The sequence below is a fragment of the Hydractinia symbiolongicarpus genome, chromosome 5 (genome assembly GCF_029227915.1).
Source record: "Hydractinia symbiolongicarpus strain clone_291-10 chromosome 5, HSymV2.1, whole genome shotgun sequence".
Classification (NCBI taxonomy): domain Eukaryota; kingdom Metazoa; phylum Cnidaria; class Hydrozoa; order Anthoathecata; family Hydractiniidae; genus Hydractinia; species Hydractinia symbiolongicarpus.
In genome coordinates this window covers 15,006,886-15,024,452 of record NC_079879.1, presented here as the reverse complement: position 1 = coordinate 15,024,452, position 17,567 = coordinate 15,006,886, and the positions used below count along the sequence as shown (strand labels likewise).

General features: G+C 35.3%; 4 protein-coding genes across 4 annotated transcripts; 1 reads left to right on the top strand and 3 right to left on the bottom strand.

Annotated features, from left to right (window-relative positions):
- Window positions 1-2,717: 2,717 nt before the first annotated feature.
- LOC130645986 (uncharacterized) lies at window positions 2,718-4,309 on the bottom strand. Its single transcript, XM_057452117.1, has 2 exons — window positions 4,294-4,309; window positions 2,718-4,189 (listed from the first exon to the last, which is right to left on the bottom strand). The coding sequence occupies exons 1-2, from the start codon at window positions 4,307-4,309 to the stop codon at window positions 2,718-2,720; spliced, it is 1,488 nt and encodes a 495-aa protein (XP_057308100.1).
- Window positions 4,310-4,321: 12 nt separating this feature from the next.
- LOC130645985 (uncharacterized) lies at window positions 4,322-7,155 on the top strand. Its single transcript, XM_057452116.1, has 3 exons — window positions 4,322-4,634; window positions 4,736-6,669; window positions 7,069-7,155. The coding sequence occupies exons 1-3, from the start codon at window positions 4,322-4,324 to the stop codon at window positions 7,153-7,155; spliced, it is 2,334 nt and encodes a 777-aa protein (XP_057308099.1).
- A 2,012-nt stretch (window positions 7,156-9,167) lies between these two features.
- Window positions 9,168-9,982, bottom strand: LOC130645984 (uncharacterized). The gene is made up of 2 exons (XM_057452115.1): window positions 9,543-9,982; window positions 9,168-9,432 (listed from the first exon to the last, which is right to left on the bottom strand). The coding sequence occupies exons 1-2, from the start codon at window positions 9,980-9,982 to the stop codon at window positions 9,168-9,170; spliced, it is 705 nt and encodes a 234-aa protein (XP_057308098.1).
- Window positions 9,983-15,971: 5,989 nt separating this feature from the next.
- On the bottom strand, window positions 15,972-17,159 carry LOC130645983 (zinc finger MYM-type protein 1-like). The gene has a single exon (XM_057452114.1). The coding sequence runs from the start codon at window positions 17,157-17,159 to the stop codon at window positions 15,972-15,974; it is 1,188 nt and encodes a 395-aa protein (XP_057308097.1).
- Window positions 17,160-17,567: the final 408 nt, after the last annotated feature.

Below are 17,567 nucleotides of genomic sequence, written 5' to 3'. Positions count from 1 at the left end.
AATACACCATTTACAAGGGCACATACCTGTTTATGTTGCCCTACTGGCATCCCATCCACTGTTTCATGATAGGCCGAAAAAGCTGATCTGTGACAGTTTATTGTTCTATAACCTAATCCTTTTTCAAATAAATATTGCCTAAATATTGCAAAACCTTGTTTACATGGCAATAAACTGGATCAATTTGTTGTCTACAACAACAGCTAGCCCACTGTTTCCAGGACGAATTGTAATTTGAGTTTAAATCTGGCCTTCTGGAAATAGCAATGAGTTGAGCTGTTCCAGAAATGCCTTTCTCTTCCAACCTAGCCCTGAAACTGTACAAACCGCTAATCTTAATGTTTTGTAAATCACTAGAGGACGGGGTTTTCCCATCACATATGTCAACAGTTTGTTTTAAATTGGTAATGAAAGTGGTCTCGCTACCAACATTCTTAATAGCCTCGGGTATCAGACTTGAGATGGCCATGCTGGAGTTACTATCAGCATTTCTAAAATTTTCCGGTGCACCTTGCTTAGTACCCTGTTTATCAGGGCAAATGGAGAAAATGCATAAAGAAGTGTTGAGACCACGTTTGCTGCAGAGCATCTGTTCGATAGCTGAATGGGTCAGCCCTCCAAGCCATGTACTACGGTAATTGATGAGATAGACAAGAGGCGAATAGATCCACCTCTGGAGTACACTTCAAACGACATATCTGTTGGAACATAGTTGGTAGTAGGATAGAATAGTGAAAATACCCCCAAAAAATTAATATAAAAAAGCAGCATGACCCAAAAAATTGATATAAAGCTGAAACTTAGTAGAGGAGTTAGGTTATAGTGTTAGGATTCACGGGGAAAAAAGCCCCACTGACAGAGTCCCGGCAACTACCAAAAAAACTTTCGCGGAAAGAGAACAATCTAGACAACTTTTTGATTTATATATCCATTTTTTTCATTTTTTAATCAATTTCTACAAGTTCAGGGATCTTTTATTTCTGCTTGTCGGTTGTTTCTTGAGACATTTCGTTATTTCTAGCGACAGGATTGAAAAAAATCACAAATTTATTTTTATTGAAAAATTTCGCGGGAAAAAACTTTCGCGAAAACGCCCAAAAACCGCGAAACTTTCTAACCTTAAAGTACTTAATACTGAGCTATCGACATTCTTAATAGCCTCGGGTACCAGCATACAGCGCAGTCCGGGCACTAGTAAAGCGCTTGTAGGAACAAATTTTTCATAATGGTAGCGCAACAAGAAGAAAACATGCCGTTAAATACCACAGCTGCTCTAACCAAAAATGCATATATTTGAGCATATACAGTATATATAGTATATGCTACTATATGATATGTGAAACGTAACGCCAGTATAGCGCTAAGGATTTTTTGAAAAATAAATGAAGCTGTAAACAACAATATGAATACAAATATGTTTTTTGATAGTAAGTATTCTACTGCTTTAAAATGTATTAAAACACAGTAAAACATTTTCTTCTTCTTTTAATCAATTACAAGCAGGTAAAAAAATACTAAAAAAACCTAACATAACCAAATATTACCTAAAGCATATATGTAAAATAAAATAAAGTAAGAAGTATAGTTTTTCATGTTCTTTGCTGACATTTCTTGCAAAACCATTCTTCTTTCGCATGAGATTTTGAAACATTGGCGCAATCCCTTAAAATATAAATGTTACTATTACTTTTTCATAATTTAAATACAAAAAACTCCAAAATTGCCAGATTAGCCAAAATTTAATATTGTATATATGTAATTGGTTAGAAGGGGAATGGTGGGTCAAACTTTTCTGACAAGGATAGGAAAATGTTGAAATGATATCATAGCAAAATTACATGTAAGTAAGAAAATGTTCTCTTTATACTTATTGACAAGAATTAATTTGCAGCAAACACATGACTGACTCTTAAAATCTGTTGTGAATTTGTGAACTTGAAAACTTCTTTCTGTAAAAATCCATCTCATAAAGATTACCTTCATCCTCAAAATCTTTTCCTCAAAAAAAAAAGTTCAGAAAACGTTGAATTAAAAAATCAAAAAAACTTTTAAAATTCAATTTTAAACCCAACAGGATTAACAATGAATCTGTTAGCGAAATTTGGCATTAGCATTTATCAATATATCTATATTCCAATATGTATATCAGTTCCTTATACATTGTCTGAAAATATGTCTTGATTACGTCTTTGTCGGCATCCACGACTTTGTCTGCATCAAAACAACAAAATTATAATAGCTAAATGGATGTTTGAATGTTTTTAATAATTCGCTTTTCATCTGATGACTTCCCAATCCATCACAATTTTTTCAAAGTTATTTTTAGAGATGCTAAACCAGAAAGTTATGTAGTTGGCGAGGTTAAATATTCGCCTTTACATAATCACGTAATAAAGGACAGTATAAGCTACATATGCAGTTGTGGCATTTTTAATAACCTTTCGTCCAAATTTAAAAATATTCTTTGATAATTATCCATATCTTGATTCTTTTAGCTTGATATTTGATTATCCATTTCTTCTACAAGTATTGTTCTGTATTGCTATTGTTGTACATATTAAAAAATAAGAACGACAAAATCTACGACATATCCAAATATATCTTTCAGCAAGCTTTCGCCAACGGCCAGGTTGGCATGTTCACACTGTTTCTAAATTTTATTTTACAAGTTAGAGATAAAATACTAAACAAGATATAATAGGAAGAAAATAGAGCTATTATAGTAATTCTAAAGGCATAGATTTTACCGTGTTATTTAAAATGGGACAGTCACGCTCAATTAGTAAGCTCTCCATCAGAGTAAGTTTAAAATCTTTAGACTCTTCCGCAAGTACTGAGAAGTTGTGAAACGATGCTTGAGAGTAATTACAAAACATTAAATGTTCAAGAACGGCACTGGCCTGGGGACCAGGTTTAACGCGTTTACCTGTAAGTGCAGAAATACCTAAATGCTCAGACATACGGACTTTAAAATGGCGTTTTGTTTTGCCAAAATAAGTGGCGTTGCAGCCACTACACTTAAAACAGTAAACGAGTCCGGAGCGTAACGATTCGGGTATTCTGTCCTTAAAGGCAAAGCAGCTACGTAGCCTCCTCTTAGAAAAAAATATAAGTTTAACATTACAATGTGCCAGTTTCTGCTTAAACAAACGGTGCAAACGTGTTCTAATTTGTAAGGTAATCTTTCCTAAAAAAGGTAAAGCAAGGACTAACTCTTTCTTAGGAGCAAGGGACACTTGTTCCTTCGGTTCGTAATTTCTGCTCTTGAAAATTCTGAGACAGAATTCAAAAACCTTTGAAGGGTATCCATTCCTTCCAAGAATAGTCTTCAACTGAGATATTTCTACATGAAATTTATTAAGGTCTAAACACAGATGGTAACAACGATAAAGTAAAGAAAAAATCAAGCCGTGTTTATATTCCATGGGTATGAAACTAGAAAAGTTAGTATAAACTCCACTAAATGTTGGTTTCCTATATACGTTGGTGACAAAAGAATCACCTTCACGCATGACGCAAACGTCCAAGAATGGCAAAACCTTATCACATTCTTCTTCAAACGTGAATTTAATATTCTGGTGCCTAGAATTAATATATTCATAAAAATTTTGAATATGCTCACGTGATTCAAATAAAACAAAAATATCATCAACATATCGTCTATAATAGATCGGCTTAAATTCAGACGGACAATTTTCAAGCCAAATGTTTTCATAATGACACATAAAAATATTGGCCAGTATAGGCCCTAACGGAGACCCCATAGCCACACCGTCAATTTGCTTATAATATACGCCGTTGAAAACAAAAATAGACTCGGTAGTCGCTAGAGTAAGAAGATGTTTCAAATCTTTCTTAGGAATACCATCTATAGAATTAGATTCTATCTCATTGATAATAATATCAATCGTTTCATGTAATGGAATATTCGGAAAAAGTGAATTAACATCAAAACTAGCCATATAACAGTTAGGATTCTGCTGAACAATTTCAGACGCAAAACTGAAGGAGTCTTTCACGGTATAGTCATTGATAGTGAGACTTACAAGCTTAGGTACAAGAAACTTTGCAAGCTTGTACGTGGGAGTACCAATAGCAGAAAGAATAGGACGAAACTTAGGTACGCCATTAACGCAAGGTTTATGTACCTTGGCTAGACCATACAAAACACCAGGATTGGACCCACCAACTATTATTAATCGACGAAGCAGTTATTAAGTACATCTTGGATAACGCAGTAAGCCGAACTCACAATCTCCGCCGTAAGTCGTTTATCAATCATTAACGTTGTACTTCGCTCCAAAAGCATTGTTCACCCACGATGTTCATGAAAGCCCTTGGATTAGTTTTTGTTTTCATTATCCGTATTCGGTTTCCACGTTCAAAATCTATCGCTAATGTTATTAATCAAAGGTATGGAAATTCAATTTTGAAGGACATTAGGAAATTTGAACAATGTGATTATAAATTAAGAAAATGTAAACTGGATCTTGAATTCTTGGAGTCTTGCAAAGTAAACAATGTCACACCGAATTTCTTAAATTTTCGAGTCGCCAATAGAAATCTTCGTAACTCTACTGCGTATCGTAAATGTCAACTAGCGCTACTTGACGATGAAATCAAAACCAAAAGAAGTAGGTTACGCGTGCTTGAAAATAATCTAGAGATATTTAAACGTTATTTAGATATTTAAAAGTTATATTTAACTTTTCATCTTATAAATTGTCTGACTCAGAAAAATCGTTGCTTTGTAAGGGACTAAATTTCGCTATCCCCCCAAAGAAGTTGGAATATGCAAGCTATCTCGTACCTTTCGAACTTTTGATGAGAGATATCAACAGAGACGACCTGTCTAACGAAGACAAAAACTACATAAAAACAAGACTGAAAGATACTGCCTTTTCATCTTATTACTCGTACAACAGTAATCCAGAGAAGCCCAGCCTTCCTGCCAATGAGTTTAAAGCATTACAAGACCTCATGAATCGTGATGATATCGTAATACAAAAAGCTGATAAAGGAAACACAGTAGTATTGTTGAACAAAGATAGTTATATTTTAGCTGTTGAGTCCCTTCTCGATGATGATACAAAATTTGCTAAATTGAACATTCCTCCTGGTAAGGACATTAATTATATAATTAATATAGAAAATAGATTGAGGAAATCCTATAGATCTTTATTAAACAATAATTATATCGATGAAACTACGTACAAGAAACTTTGTCCCAGTGGGTCCAATCCTGGTGTTTTGTATGGTCTAGCCAAGGTACATAAACCTTGTGTTAATGGCGTACCCAAGTTTCGTCCTATTCTTTCTGCTATTGGTACTCCCACGTACAAGCTTGCAAAGTTTCTTGTACCTAAGCTTGTAAGTCTCACTATCAATGACTATACCGTGAAAGACTCCTTCAGTTTTGCGTCTGAAATTGTTCAGCAGAATCCTAACTGTTATATGGCTAGTTTTGATGTTAATTCACTTTTTCCGAATATTCCATTACATGAAACGATTGATATTATTATCAATGAGATAGAATCTAATTCTATAGATGGTATTCCTAAGAAAGATTTGAAACATCTTCTTACTCTAGCGACTACCGAGTCTATTTTTGTTTTCAACGGCGTATATTATAAGCAAATTGACGGTGTGGCTATGGGGTCTCCGTTAGGGCCTATACTGGCCAATATTTTTATGTGTCATTATGAAAACATTTGGCTTGAAAATTGTCCGTCTGAATTTAAGCCGATCTATTATAGACGATATGTTGATGATATTTTTGTTTTATTTGAATCACGTGAGCATATTCAAAATTTTTATGAATATATTAATTCTAGGCACCAGAATATTAAATTCACGTTTGAAGAAGAATGTGATAAGGTTTTGCCATTCTTGGACGTTTGCGTCATGCGTGAAGGTGATTCTTTTGTCACCAACGTATATAGGAAACCAACATTTAGTGGAGTTTATACTAACTTTTCTAGTTTCATACCCATGGAATATAAACACGGCTTGATTTTTTCTTTACTTTATCGTTGTTACCATCTGTGTTTAGACCTTAATAAATTTCATGTAGAAATATCTCAGTTGAAGACTATTCTTGGAAGGAATGGATACCCTTCAAAGGTTTTTGAATTCTGTCTCAGAATTTTCAAGAGCAGAAATTACGAACCGAAGGAACAAGTGTCCCTTGCTCCTAAGAAAGAGTTAGTCCTTGCTTTACCTTTTTTAGGAAAGATTACCTTACAAATTAGAACACGTTTGCACCGTTTGTTTAAGCAGAAACTGGCACATTGTAATGTTAAACTTATATTTTTTTCTAAGAGGAGGCTACGTAGCTGCTTTGCCTTTAAGGACAGAATACCCGAATCGTTACGCTCCGGACTCGTTTACTGTTTTAAGTGTAGTGGCTGCAACGCCACTTATTATGGCAAAACAAAACGCCATTTTAAAGTCCGTATGTCTGAGCATTTAGGTATTTCTGCACTTACAGGTAAACGCGTTAAACCTGGTCCCCAGGCCAGTGCCGTTCTTGAACATTTAATGTTTTGTAATTACTCTCAAGCATCGTTTCACAACTTCTCAGTACTTGCGGAAGAGTCTAAAGATTTTAAACTTACTCTGATGGAGAGCTTACTAATTGAGCGTGACTGTCCCATTTTAAATAACACGGTAAAATCTATGCCTTTAGAATTACTATAATAGCTCTATTTTCTTCCTATTATATCTTGTTTAGTATTTTATCTCTAACTTGTAAAATAAAATTTAGAAACAGTGTGAACATGCCAACCTGGCCGTTGGCGAAAGCTTGCTGAAAGATATATTTGGATATGTCGTAGATTTTGTCGTTCTTATTTTTTAACATCTTAAAACACTGCTCTACCAACTGTTGTACATATGGTGGTTTATATTTAAAAAATGGTTTACGTTTAAAACCACCATATTACATTGTTAAACATATGGTGGTTTTCAGCCATCTAGCTATAGCTATATATTTAATTCACATGATGAAGGTTGATTATAAGGAAAAGATGTGTAATATGTAGCAGTGCGTCATGTAATTTCTTATAGATACTTCAGTCCAGGCTCATTGCTTCTGCAGACACAGAGCTAAGAATACCCTTACCATCATCCAGCTTTGAACTTTGTAAAAGTTAATAATTGTAAGTTGTTCTTGTTTTAGTTAATATACCATAGAGAGGACTAGCAGCACCATTTCAACACGTTATTTAAAAGTTAAACGTTAGTATAAAAAGCAAAGAATTGGAAAGAAACAACAAAAGGTTACACATTTCTCCGCCTTTCTACGTACAACACAAATAATTCTTTGTGAGAAAGTGACTGAGAAACTTGACTGGGCTATCGAGTCACACAAAAACAAGCTAAAAATTTGTCCCTACAAGCGCTTTGTTCGTATGCCCAGGAATTCGCTCCCCCGATACCTTTACCCCCAAAAACCCCGCTTCCACCCCCACCCCAGCCCCTCCCCACCCAAAATCGGTAAATCCGACAGCATCCGAAAATAAATCCGATAAATACCGAAACCCGATAAATCCAACGCATGCGCACACGCCGATAGTAATAATGCTGACATCAACAAAATTTAGCGCATGCGCAATCGAGTAGGGGAAGTCCCTTACTCGAAGCTCCATGCCAAAGGATCCCGGATAGGATTTTACTTAAAGAAAAAATGAGTTGGTTCAGAAATATACCCGATCATATCAAGACTCAGGAAATGTGCAATTGGATAGTTGAAGAAATACCCTAGATGCTTGAATATGTCCCCGATCAGCTTAAGACTCAGGACATGTGTGACAGAGCCGTTGATAAATATCCTCATATGTACGATTATGTGCCGGATCGATTAAAGACGGATGTAATGTGTAATATAGCCGTTGAGGGAGATATCACCACAATTATGAATATACCAAGTCATATCACGACGCAAGACATGTGTAATTGGAGGGCTGAAGAAATGTCTCATATGTTCAAGTTTGTCCCGGATCATTTCAAGACCAAAGACATGTGCAACATGGCGGTTGGTGAGAACCTCTGGCTGTTGGATAATGTTCCGGACCGTTTCAAGACACTTGAAATGTGCCTTGAGGCTGTTGAAGAAGAACCCCATCTTCTCGGATTTGTTCCAGATCATATAAAGACACCGGAAATGTGTGCCATGGCGGTTGAACGGGAGCCCTGGCTATTGGGTATGTTCCAGATCATATCAAAACGCGAGGCATGTGCACTATGGCGGTTGGGGAGTATCCCGGGCAACTCGAGTTTGTTCCGGACCATTTCAAGACCCAAGACTTGTGTATCAAGGCTGTTGAACAAGGACCATGGCGATTCAAGCATGTTCCAGACTGGTTTGTTACCAGGGAAATGTATAATAGCATGGCTGGGGAGGAACCTGAGCTACTCGAGGGCCATCGCTTGAGAAAAGCTTGGGAGTATAGGATTAAGAAGGAGCTTCTTATAGTAGCCTGGCATCCCGATGGAGTCATGGATTGGTGGGATTTACGTCGGTCAACACTGACAATATTGTGATTATTATTAATATTTAATTTATAATTCTGTGGAAAGAGGTTTTACGAAATTTCTCAGTAATCGTTTCTGTTTAGTTTCGCGCGATCTAAATTTTTCGTACCTTCTGAAAAGAAATATTCCGCCTATATATAATGTATTTTTGCCAAAAAATCACTACTTTGCGCAACGAGTTGTTGTTGTATTGCGGTGAGTTTATTTTACAACCTCGTCCCCAGGGTTTTCTACGTCTATGATATTCAGTTTTGGTGATTTCCCAGATATCAGATGCAATACGATGTAAGCACCTCGCCGTATTATATCAAAGAGAAACAAAAAACACTAGGGACAACTATTGGCTAGTTTCAATTTTGCTTGCAACTTGCGTAATGCTTCGCAACTTTTTTTTTAATTTCTAGTGAGAGTTTAATACGTACGAACTAACCACACGTGCGAACTCAATATATACTTTATTTTAAATACGCAAATAACCGAACACACATTCGGAACACATCTATATACAAACTAAATGTCATGTCTCAAAACCACACTCCCCCCTACGGGCGGTTTACTACTATAATGTCATGTTATCTATAAATACAATCTGTATGTCTTCAGAATTCTCTTCTTCACGTATTCGTATACTTTCACGACAGTTCAACGGGGTAAAGTTTGTTTACCGGTCTGTTTAGAGATCGTACAAAATTGTTCGTCACATACTCGACTTTTGCAGCTCGTACATTATTGTCTTTACCGGTTATTAATGCAATTACTTTTCCAAGTTTCCAAAATGACCGTTTGTGTCTATTGTCATCAATCAATACGATATCGTTCACAGAAATAACGTTTTTAGAGGACTGTATACAATGTTTATGTGTTTCACGTAAATTCACAACATATTCGTTTAACCACCTATTCCAGAAATGATTCTATAAATCGACAATATACTTATGTCGTCTTATTGCATCGTCGTTTCGGTCACCCTTGTGATCAACAAACTAAATGTTAACAATTTAAACTACTGGGCGTTAAGATTTCTTTCATTCACGTCGTCGTTAAAAAATGTTAAAGGGCGATTATTTAGTATCCTTTCAATTTCCGCAAGAAAGGTCAAAAGCTCTTCGTAATTTACAAAATATTTACCCGAGCATTTTCGTAAACATCGTTTTACTGACTGAACCAGCCTCTCGAAAAACCCATCCTGCCAGTGGGCGGCTTCGACGTTAAAAGTCCATTGGGTGCCATGTGCACTAGCAAATTCTAGAGTACTAGTAAAGTTTGATCCATTGTCCGAATTAATTAAAGTAGGTGCACCTTTTCTGTTAAAAAAATCTTCGTAGGACATTAACGCATGCATCACCAAAATAACCAGTGGCGATGTCCAAATAAATAGCGCGAGAACTTGCACAAGTAACAAGGACAAGCTAAGCCTTATGTGCAGTTTTAACAGCACTATATACATATTTGATAGCAATGGGTTCAGCGTAATCAATGCCAACATTTGAAAACGCAAGGTTTCTTGATAAACGATTATCAAGTTTGTAATAATATAATCCTAAAAAAATGGGATACTTCGTAGAATGGGGCAAATGTGCATATTCCAAACGACCTCTGCTTGCGAAGTCTTTCCAGCTTGCGATCACCTACAAAACATTTTTGTGCATGTTGTAACCATAACAACCTAGCAGAGGTAAGTTCATTTACATCTAAGATCAATTCTTCGGCCTATTGCCTCTTATTAGTACGTACATTATGTATGCTTTCTTCTTTCTTCTTAGCAATTCTTCTTTTAAACTTACCAACAAATGACACGAACTAACTTTTTAAAACTCATAAATTTAACTGGGTCTATGATCACGCTTAAATTTGGATCACAAATACCAGTGTCAACTCCACTCTGTAAACACGTGGAAGCTAACAAACTAACAGTAGTATCAGTATCAACCCTCTGTAAACACGGGTTATCATCATCACTAAAATGTGGGAAAATCAATTCCACAGAATCAATCTTCTCGTCTAGATTATCAAAATTAACACCAACATTTAACTGAGGCCACTCTGTTTCTTTTAAGCTAAGAAACGCTGACCACAAAACCACAAATTGCTGCCAATAAGTTGCAAGGGGTACATCCCTATAGATATGATATCAGTAGGATTTTCTGTTGATGGTATAAGTTTCCATGAACTTAATTCTAAGTTAAGTCTTATTTCCTTCACTCTGTTTTGTATAAAAGTTGAAATACTTTCTTATTGTTAAACCTATTTGGTATGGGCTTTTTTGACCCTGGGCATAAAGTTCCCGCGGGCTGTAACTTTTGTTCAGTTTGGTTTTAAGTGACGAAACTTGGCACAAAGAAGCATCAATATGTTGTGACTTAATTAGTGACAAAATATTAAGGTTGACATGTCATCACAGGAAGTGATGACGTCATAATGAGACAATGGTTGAAGAAAATATGTCTTTCTTGGAAATTCTCGTTTTTGTATCTTTTTAAAATTATTTACAGTACTAGTCATTAAAAAAGTAATATAAGAATGTAAGATATTATTAGGAACATTAACAGGTGGTACAAAGACAAAGGATTTAGCTAAGGAGAAAATGGAAATCGAACAGAATTCAAATCTTCAAGTATTTTTATTGAAAAATCTATATTTAAGAACCTTAGTGTAAGTAGCTGTCATGGAATAAAACTTGGTATATCTATTAGCACTTATGTCAGTAGCTACTCAATAAAGACAATTTGAATTGACATGGGAGAAAATTACCTATGACGTCATCATATGACAATAGAAATAGAGAAATGGGAAAATACGAATATTCTGGTCTGTAAATTACCATTATTCCGGTCTGCAAGTTACACAGTATGCATGTCAACATTGTATAATGACTTTTTGTCACTGTCACATACATAATCCCATATTCATACAACTGGTTAGTTTAAAAAGCATTTATTTTTAGCACTACAGTAAAAAAGTTGATATGACGACCTGTCAAACAGGACAAAGTGACATTGACAGGACAATTTTTAGAAATATTTTTTTTTATTTTCCGAAATTCCAATAAAAGTTAGGAAAAGTCACAAAATTTCAAGTAATTTTAATTTCATCCAGTATTTAAAAAGTTATTAGACTTTGAAAATTCCGCGGGCACTGCAAGGAAATGCAAGGAAATTTGAAGAAACGCTTTCTTTATATCCGCTATAAATGCAATATTATTGGCGCAAAACCTCAATAAAATTTCAAACATGGGCGTGGTAAGCGATGGTCCTGGATCCATGCATTCATTTAAGGTGGATTTACACCAGTGCGAATCTTCCTATCGCTTTAAAATTACACCAAATTTTAGTGCGACAGGAGTTCTACGCTGCAAATGAGGTTTCAGTGCGATAACATGCCAATACAAATTATTATTTGTGCGAAATTTTCTTATGTGAACACCCACATTTTAAGATGGCAGACAGTTCAGAAGAAGAAGCTATAGCTGCCTTAATAGTCATTAGAAGTATAAGGAAGAAGAGACGAAGACAATCGCCATTTTTCTGGGTTCGTCAAATTTATAGAGAGAGAGAATTGAAAGGAGTGTATAATCAACTGCTTCAAGAAATGAAATTGCACGATGATTGATCAATAGTTGTCATCTTGGCCAAACTTGGTGATTTTGTAGCATTCTCGTTATTTAAACAATCTTTAACCACTGCCTCCGAATAAGAATCAATATCCTTCGCATCCTCCGGAGCCGCTATATTTAATTTTGCGTCTCTTATTTGATAATGCTTATCAAGCCAAGATAAACAAGAAAACCGTCCGGTTTGATCACACATTCGTATTGTACACATACTTTATACTTAAATATTGTATTGATTATGTTTATATATCTTGTATCTATGGCAACGTTCTTGTTTATATAGACCTGTTGTATATTTTTCATTTTACTTGAAAATAGGTGTATGACACCCGAAACGTCGTAAAATGTTGTTTTAACCCTATTCGGTCCGGGGTTTTTCGAACATACTAATAACTTTTCATAGGGTTGTTCAAATAGAATCAAACTTGGCACACTTATAGTACGTCATAAAAGGAACAAAATGGCAGCAATAAATTTTTGCTTGCGTCAGCACATTTTTTGTGACGTCATCAGAAGCTTGAAATTTGTTAAAAATGCCACTATCTGCTTAAGATTTAATTACTTTTGTTCCAGAGCGAATTTTTGCATTCTGTTTAAAGTTTCTGAAAGCTAAATAAAAGTTATTTAACATATTTTTCGGTTTTTACGTGGATCGCATCAAAAATTGCCAGAAATCGCCCGAAAATCCGGTTTTTTCCGATTTTCGGGTAAAATCCGACAAAATCGGGAAATCGGGTTAATCACGTGTCCTAATTATGGAAAATGATTCTTCTTAATAAACCAAAGTTGTGTTGCAAGTTTCAAGTTCTAAGGATAATCCTAACAGGAGTTAATAAATTTTCCCCATTATAAGGATTTCATAGAGATATTTAGGGGTAGTTTCGAGTAATGGCCAATATCACAGCCTCTGAAAGGTATGGGACCTAAAAATTTGGCATGCAGGTGTCTAAAAGATAAAGATTGTAACTCAGTAAGTTTCATAGCCATATAACATAGTAATAAGAAGTTATTAAAAAAAACCGTCTTATGTAAAAACAACAAGAACTGAAGCGCTTTGAACACTCACACAACACTATGATGATAAATAATTAAAATATATTTATTAAAATATAAAATATGCAATGATAAAATTTGGTATAAAATATCAAGGCACAAACTTAGAGAAAGAGATGATGATAAATTGAATCATACTACAAGTTGTGACTATTTTTAGATAACTGAGATATGGCTGGAGAGCACCAACTCGAGTCAATTTCAAACATTATAACATTGTCAACATGCAGTAAATCAAAACAATCCTTTCAAGACAATGAACACCCTCATTTGATGCAAGATTTCTCGAAATTCGAATAGAATATATATCTACTGGTTTCTTTATTTTGGGTATACTATATAAAGCTACACGATAATAAGAAAACAACAAAAAAACGATGCTATACGCAAAAAAACAATACATAAACAAACACTTTTGGGCAATATAGCGCGCTTTTAGTGGTGGCCTTAATTTGGATACTATTCGGGCCCCTTAACTTTTCGTTACTACCATGACAGAACGCAGCCCATATCAAATCACACATTTCTACAAATGTGTGAAAAAAGAGTATTCCTTTAAATTTTTGACACATGATTTAACATCAGCCAAACCTGATCCCGATGCATATTTCCTTTTTCGGTTATTCTTTTTCTTGCTGCATCTTTTTTTCAAGTTGCCCATCTTCGAATAGCTTCACCTTAACAATTAAGTAATAGAACAAGCTGAATACGCTCAAAGTTTAACAGCGTAAAAATATTGCGCATTGAACTGAAAACAAGGATAAACTTTACCCTCTTCACATCCTAATTTCTCCTCAACTTTCTTCCAACCATTTGCCACTCGATCTTTTTCTCGATACTCTTTGCAACTTTTATCGTACAGACATGAAAAATTCGGAACAGCCTCTGCTAAATATTCATCTTCACTTAAGTCGCACCATAGTCACAAGAAAAAAAGATAGTCTAGCAACAAACAATAGGCCATTGTTCTATGTTTTTACGGCTGAACTATAGTGGCTCCCAAACCTCCAATCCTGCACAGAAGTTCAAAATGGCGCATTTTTTGGGTGTTGTGTGTACTTAGTTTGGTGTTTTTATTTCAACTTTGGGTGTTTTTCGTACAAGATTTTACTATGCCTGGTGAAAATTGTGCTATATATGGATGCTCTGTATCGAGGAGAAATAAAGACATCAGTATTTTCAAAGTTCCGTTGCCAAATAATGAAGTAAACAAAAAATGGGGAAAGGAGCTCATCAATATCATCACGAAATATAGGGAGGTAGATGACGAGCTGAGACGTCGCATTTCCACGTTCAAATTGTTTATTTGTGAACGTCATTTCTCGGAGGATCAAATATGGGTTTACCCAACTCGAAAAAGTTTAAAAGAAGGAGAACTACCACATCTGAATCTTCCACAAAAATCTGGCAATATTTCGACCTTAGCCTCTCCACCTCGATCGAACACTTCGATACAAAAACGTGAAGATTTCCAAATTTTACAAGATTTTTCACCACCACCTTCTCCAACCACCATATATAGAAATTTTGTTGACTTCAGTCAACGTGTTTCAAAGCTCTCGTTGGGTAGATGTTGGCAGGGGCGTAGACAGAAAAAAATTAACCTTAGTCGAAGCATTGACCCGCAGGGTCAACATAGCACCGAAGGTGCGATATTAGACAACTGGGGGTTTGGGGGGCGTTGTGAGCCCCCCAACGGGTACAGGGCGGAGCCCTGAAAGCCAACGCCCTTTTACGCCCTTTAAGCACTAAAACGCCATAAAACCGACTCTCTAAGATACACGATACACGTTAAGTATTCTGAACAATTGATCAAAACGGGGGAATAAATGACAACATAAAATACATTACAATATTTATTAGCAAGGTTGTAATCAAACCAGCAATAAGACAGCATAACACCATAATAATGTTTTTTATAGATTGAAAGTTATTAATGCAATAACTAAAATCTTCATTCTTCTTTCTTCATATTCAGCACCAAAATAATGTTTTTTGCAGATTGGAGGTTATTAAAAATATAACCAAATCAAAATCTTCTTTCTTCATAACTATTAACAAAAATTTCAAAAATATAATGAAATGGAACCATGGACAAATTAAATCTAACATGAATGAATGAATAAAAACATGGCAAGGATCAGAGTTTCATACCCAAACCATGAATGAGTGAATCAATCAAATCAGATACATAAATATACATGTATATCTACCGGTCAAAATGACAGTAAAATGGAAAAAGGGGTGTTTACTTAATATTAGGCTAGAAATGGGGTATTTACTTAATATTAGGCTAGAAGTGGGGGTAAGTTGCTTATTTATTTAAATTTTTTATATATAAATACCTTACTTATAATACATCTTAATAAAGATTGAGATGGAAGTTAATCAAAAAAGTTGAAAAAAGAAAATGATTAGACAAAATCTAACCTGCGTGGTCCCTTGGCGGAAAACCTATTAATTATATCTTCTTTATTTATTTGAACACCCAAATGAACATGGAGTAGAGCAAGACCATTAAACCTTTCTTCTGTCATTGTTGATCTGCAATAGTTTTTTAGTCTCCTCATTGCAGAAAAGGATCTTTCACACTCGCATGAAGTCATGGGAATAGTGGCTAAAATTCTAAGGGCCACCTCTATGTTGCTAAAGACTCCATCTGCACGAGGGAAAGCTTTAAGAGTAGCTTCAATGGAGTTTGGAATGGATTCAGGATTTTCTTTTTCCATATTTTGCCAAAAGGTTACCCACACCTCTAGCTCATTTGAAATAGTTAAAGGGTTGGGAAATCAGCATTAATTACCCCATTAGGGTTAAGGGCCATCTCATCAAAAGTAGCTAAAATGCCTTCAAATAAATCATTAAAAACACTCATGCCAATAATACGTTCCACCCACCTAGTGTTACAAAAATCAATAATATGAGCATAATTAGGATTGTTAGTAAAGTCAGCAACATTCTTTCGTAAAAGTTTCAATCTACTTTCAGAAAATTTGAAAAAATATGTTATCTGTTTGATTTGATCCATCATGTTGCGGACATAATGTACAGAGCACGAATTACAGACAACTAAATTTAGGCGATGAGAAGAACAGTGTGTGTATAAATCTAATCTGTTTTGCTTTAAAATATGAGCCTGACAACCATTAATTTTACCAGCTACATTCCCAGCACCATCATAACATTGACCTCGACAATTCTGTATGTCAAGAGAAAGTTCATTCAAGGTTTTTAAAATGACCTTTGAAAGAGACAAACCTGAGAGCCCTTCACTACAATGAACAAACCTTATGAATTCCTCTCGCAAGTTACAATGTTGGTCTACAAAACGAAGTACTACTGACATTTGTTCCTTGGTAGATGTGTCGCAAGCTTCGTCACAAATTATTGAAAAAAATTTAGCTTGTTTAACTGCAGATATTATTTTGTCTGTTATATAATCACCACAACATGAAATAATTTCATTCTGTGTTTGTGGTGATAAGTAAGTTGCATTTTTTGAACAGGCTTTTAAATGATTACCTAAAGCTATATCACCCCCTCTTACTCTATAATTTAAAAGGTCAAGAAAATTACCTACAGAATAAGGAGCATAGCCACCAACTTCAGGAAAATCTTTTAAGTTGTCTCTGTGTCCTCTCAGGGAAATGCATAGGCGGCCACAAAGAATAACTGTATCAATAATAGCTGCTAAAAAAATTCTGTTGGCTTCTACCTTTTTGGAATACATAGTAGATACCAGTTCATTAATTTTTTTGGTTGTACCTGACTGGTTAGTCCTTAAAGAAGTCAAAATAGAAGAGGTGTCCTTATGAAGAGCACTTTTTTCATGTTTTTTATAGACCGAAACACTGTCATTCCAGTAGTTCTGCCCCTTTGAAATAAGATTAGTAGCTAATGCAGATTTTAAATTTAATTTTTGATGCAATAATGTGCAAGGCAGACAAAACGCAGCATCCATGTGATTAGAATATGCTAGCCACAGAAATTTTTATTTCAACTTTGGGTGTTTTTCGTACAAGATTTTACTATGCCTGGTGAAAATTGTGCTATATATGGATGCTCTGTATCGAGGAGAAATAAAGACATCAGTATTTTCAAAGTTCCGTTGCCAAATAATGAAGTAAACAAAAAATGGGGAAAGGAGCTCATCAATATCATCACGAAATATAGGGAGGTAGATGACGAGCTGAGACGTCGCATTTCCACGTTCAAATTGTTTATTTGTGAACGTCATTTCTCGGAGGATCAAATATGGGTTTACCCAACTCGAAAAAGTTTAAAAGAAGGAGAACTACCACATCTGAATCTTCCACAAAAATCTGGCAATATTTCGACCTTAGCCTCTCCACCTCGATCGAACACTTCG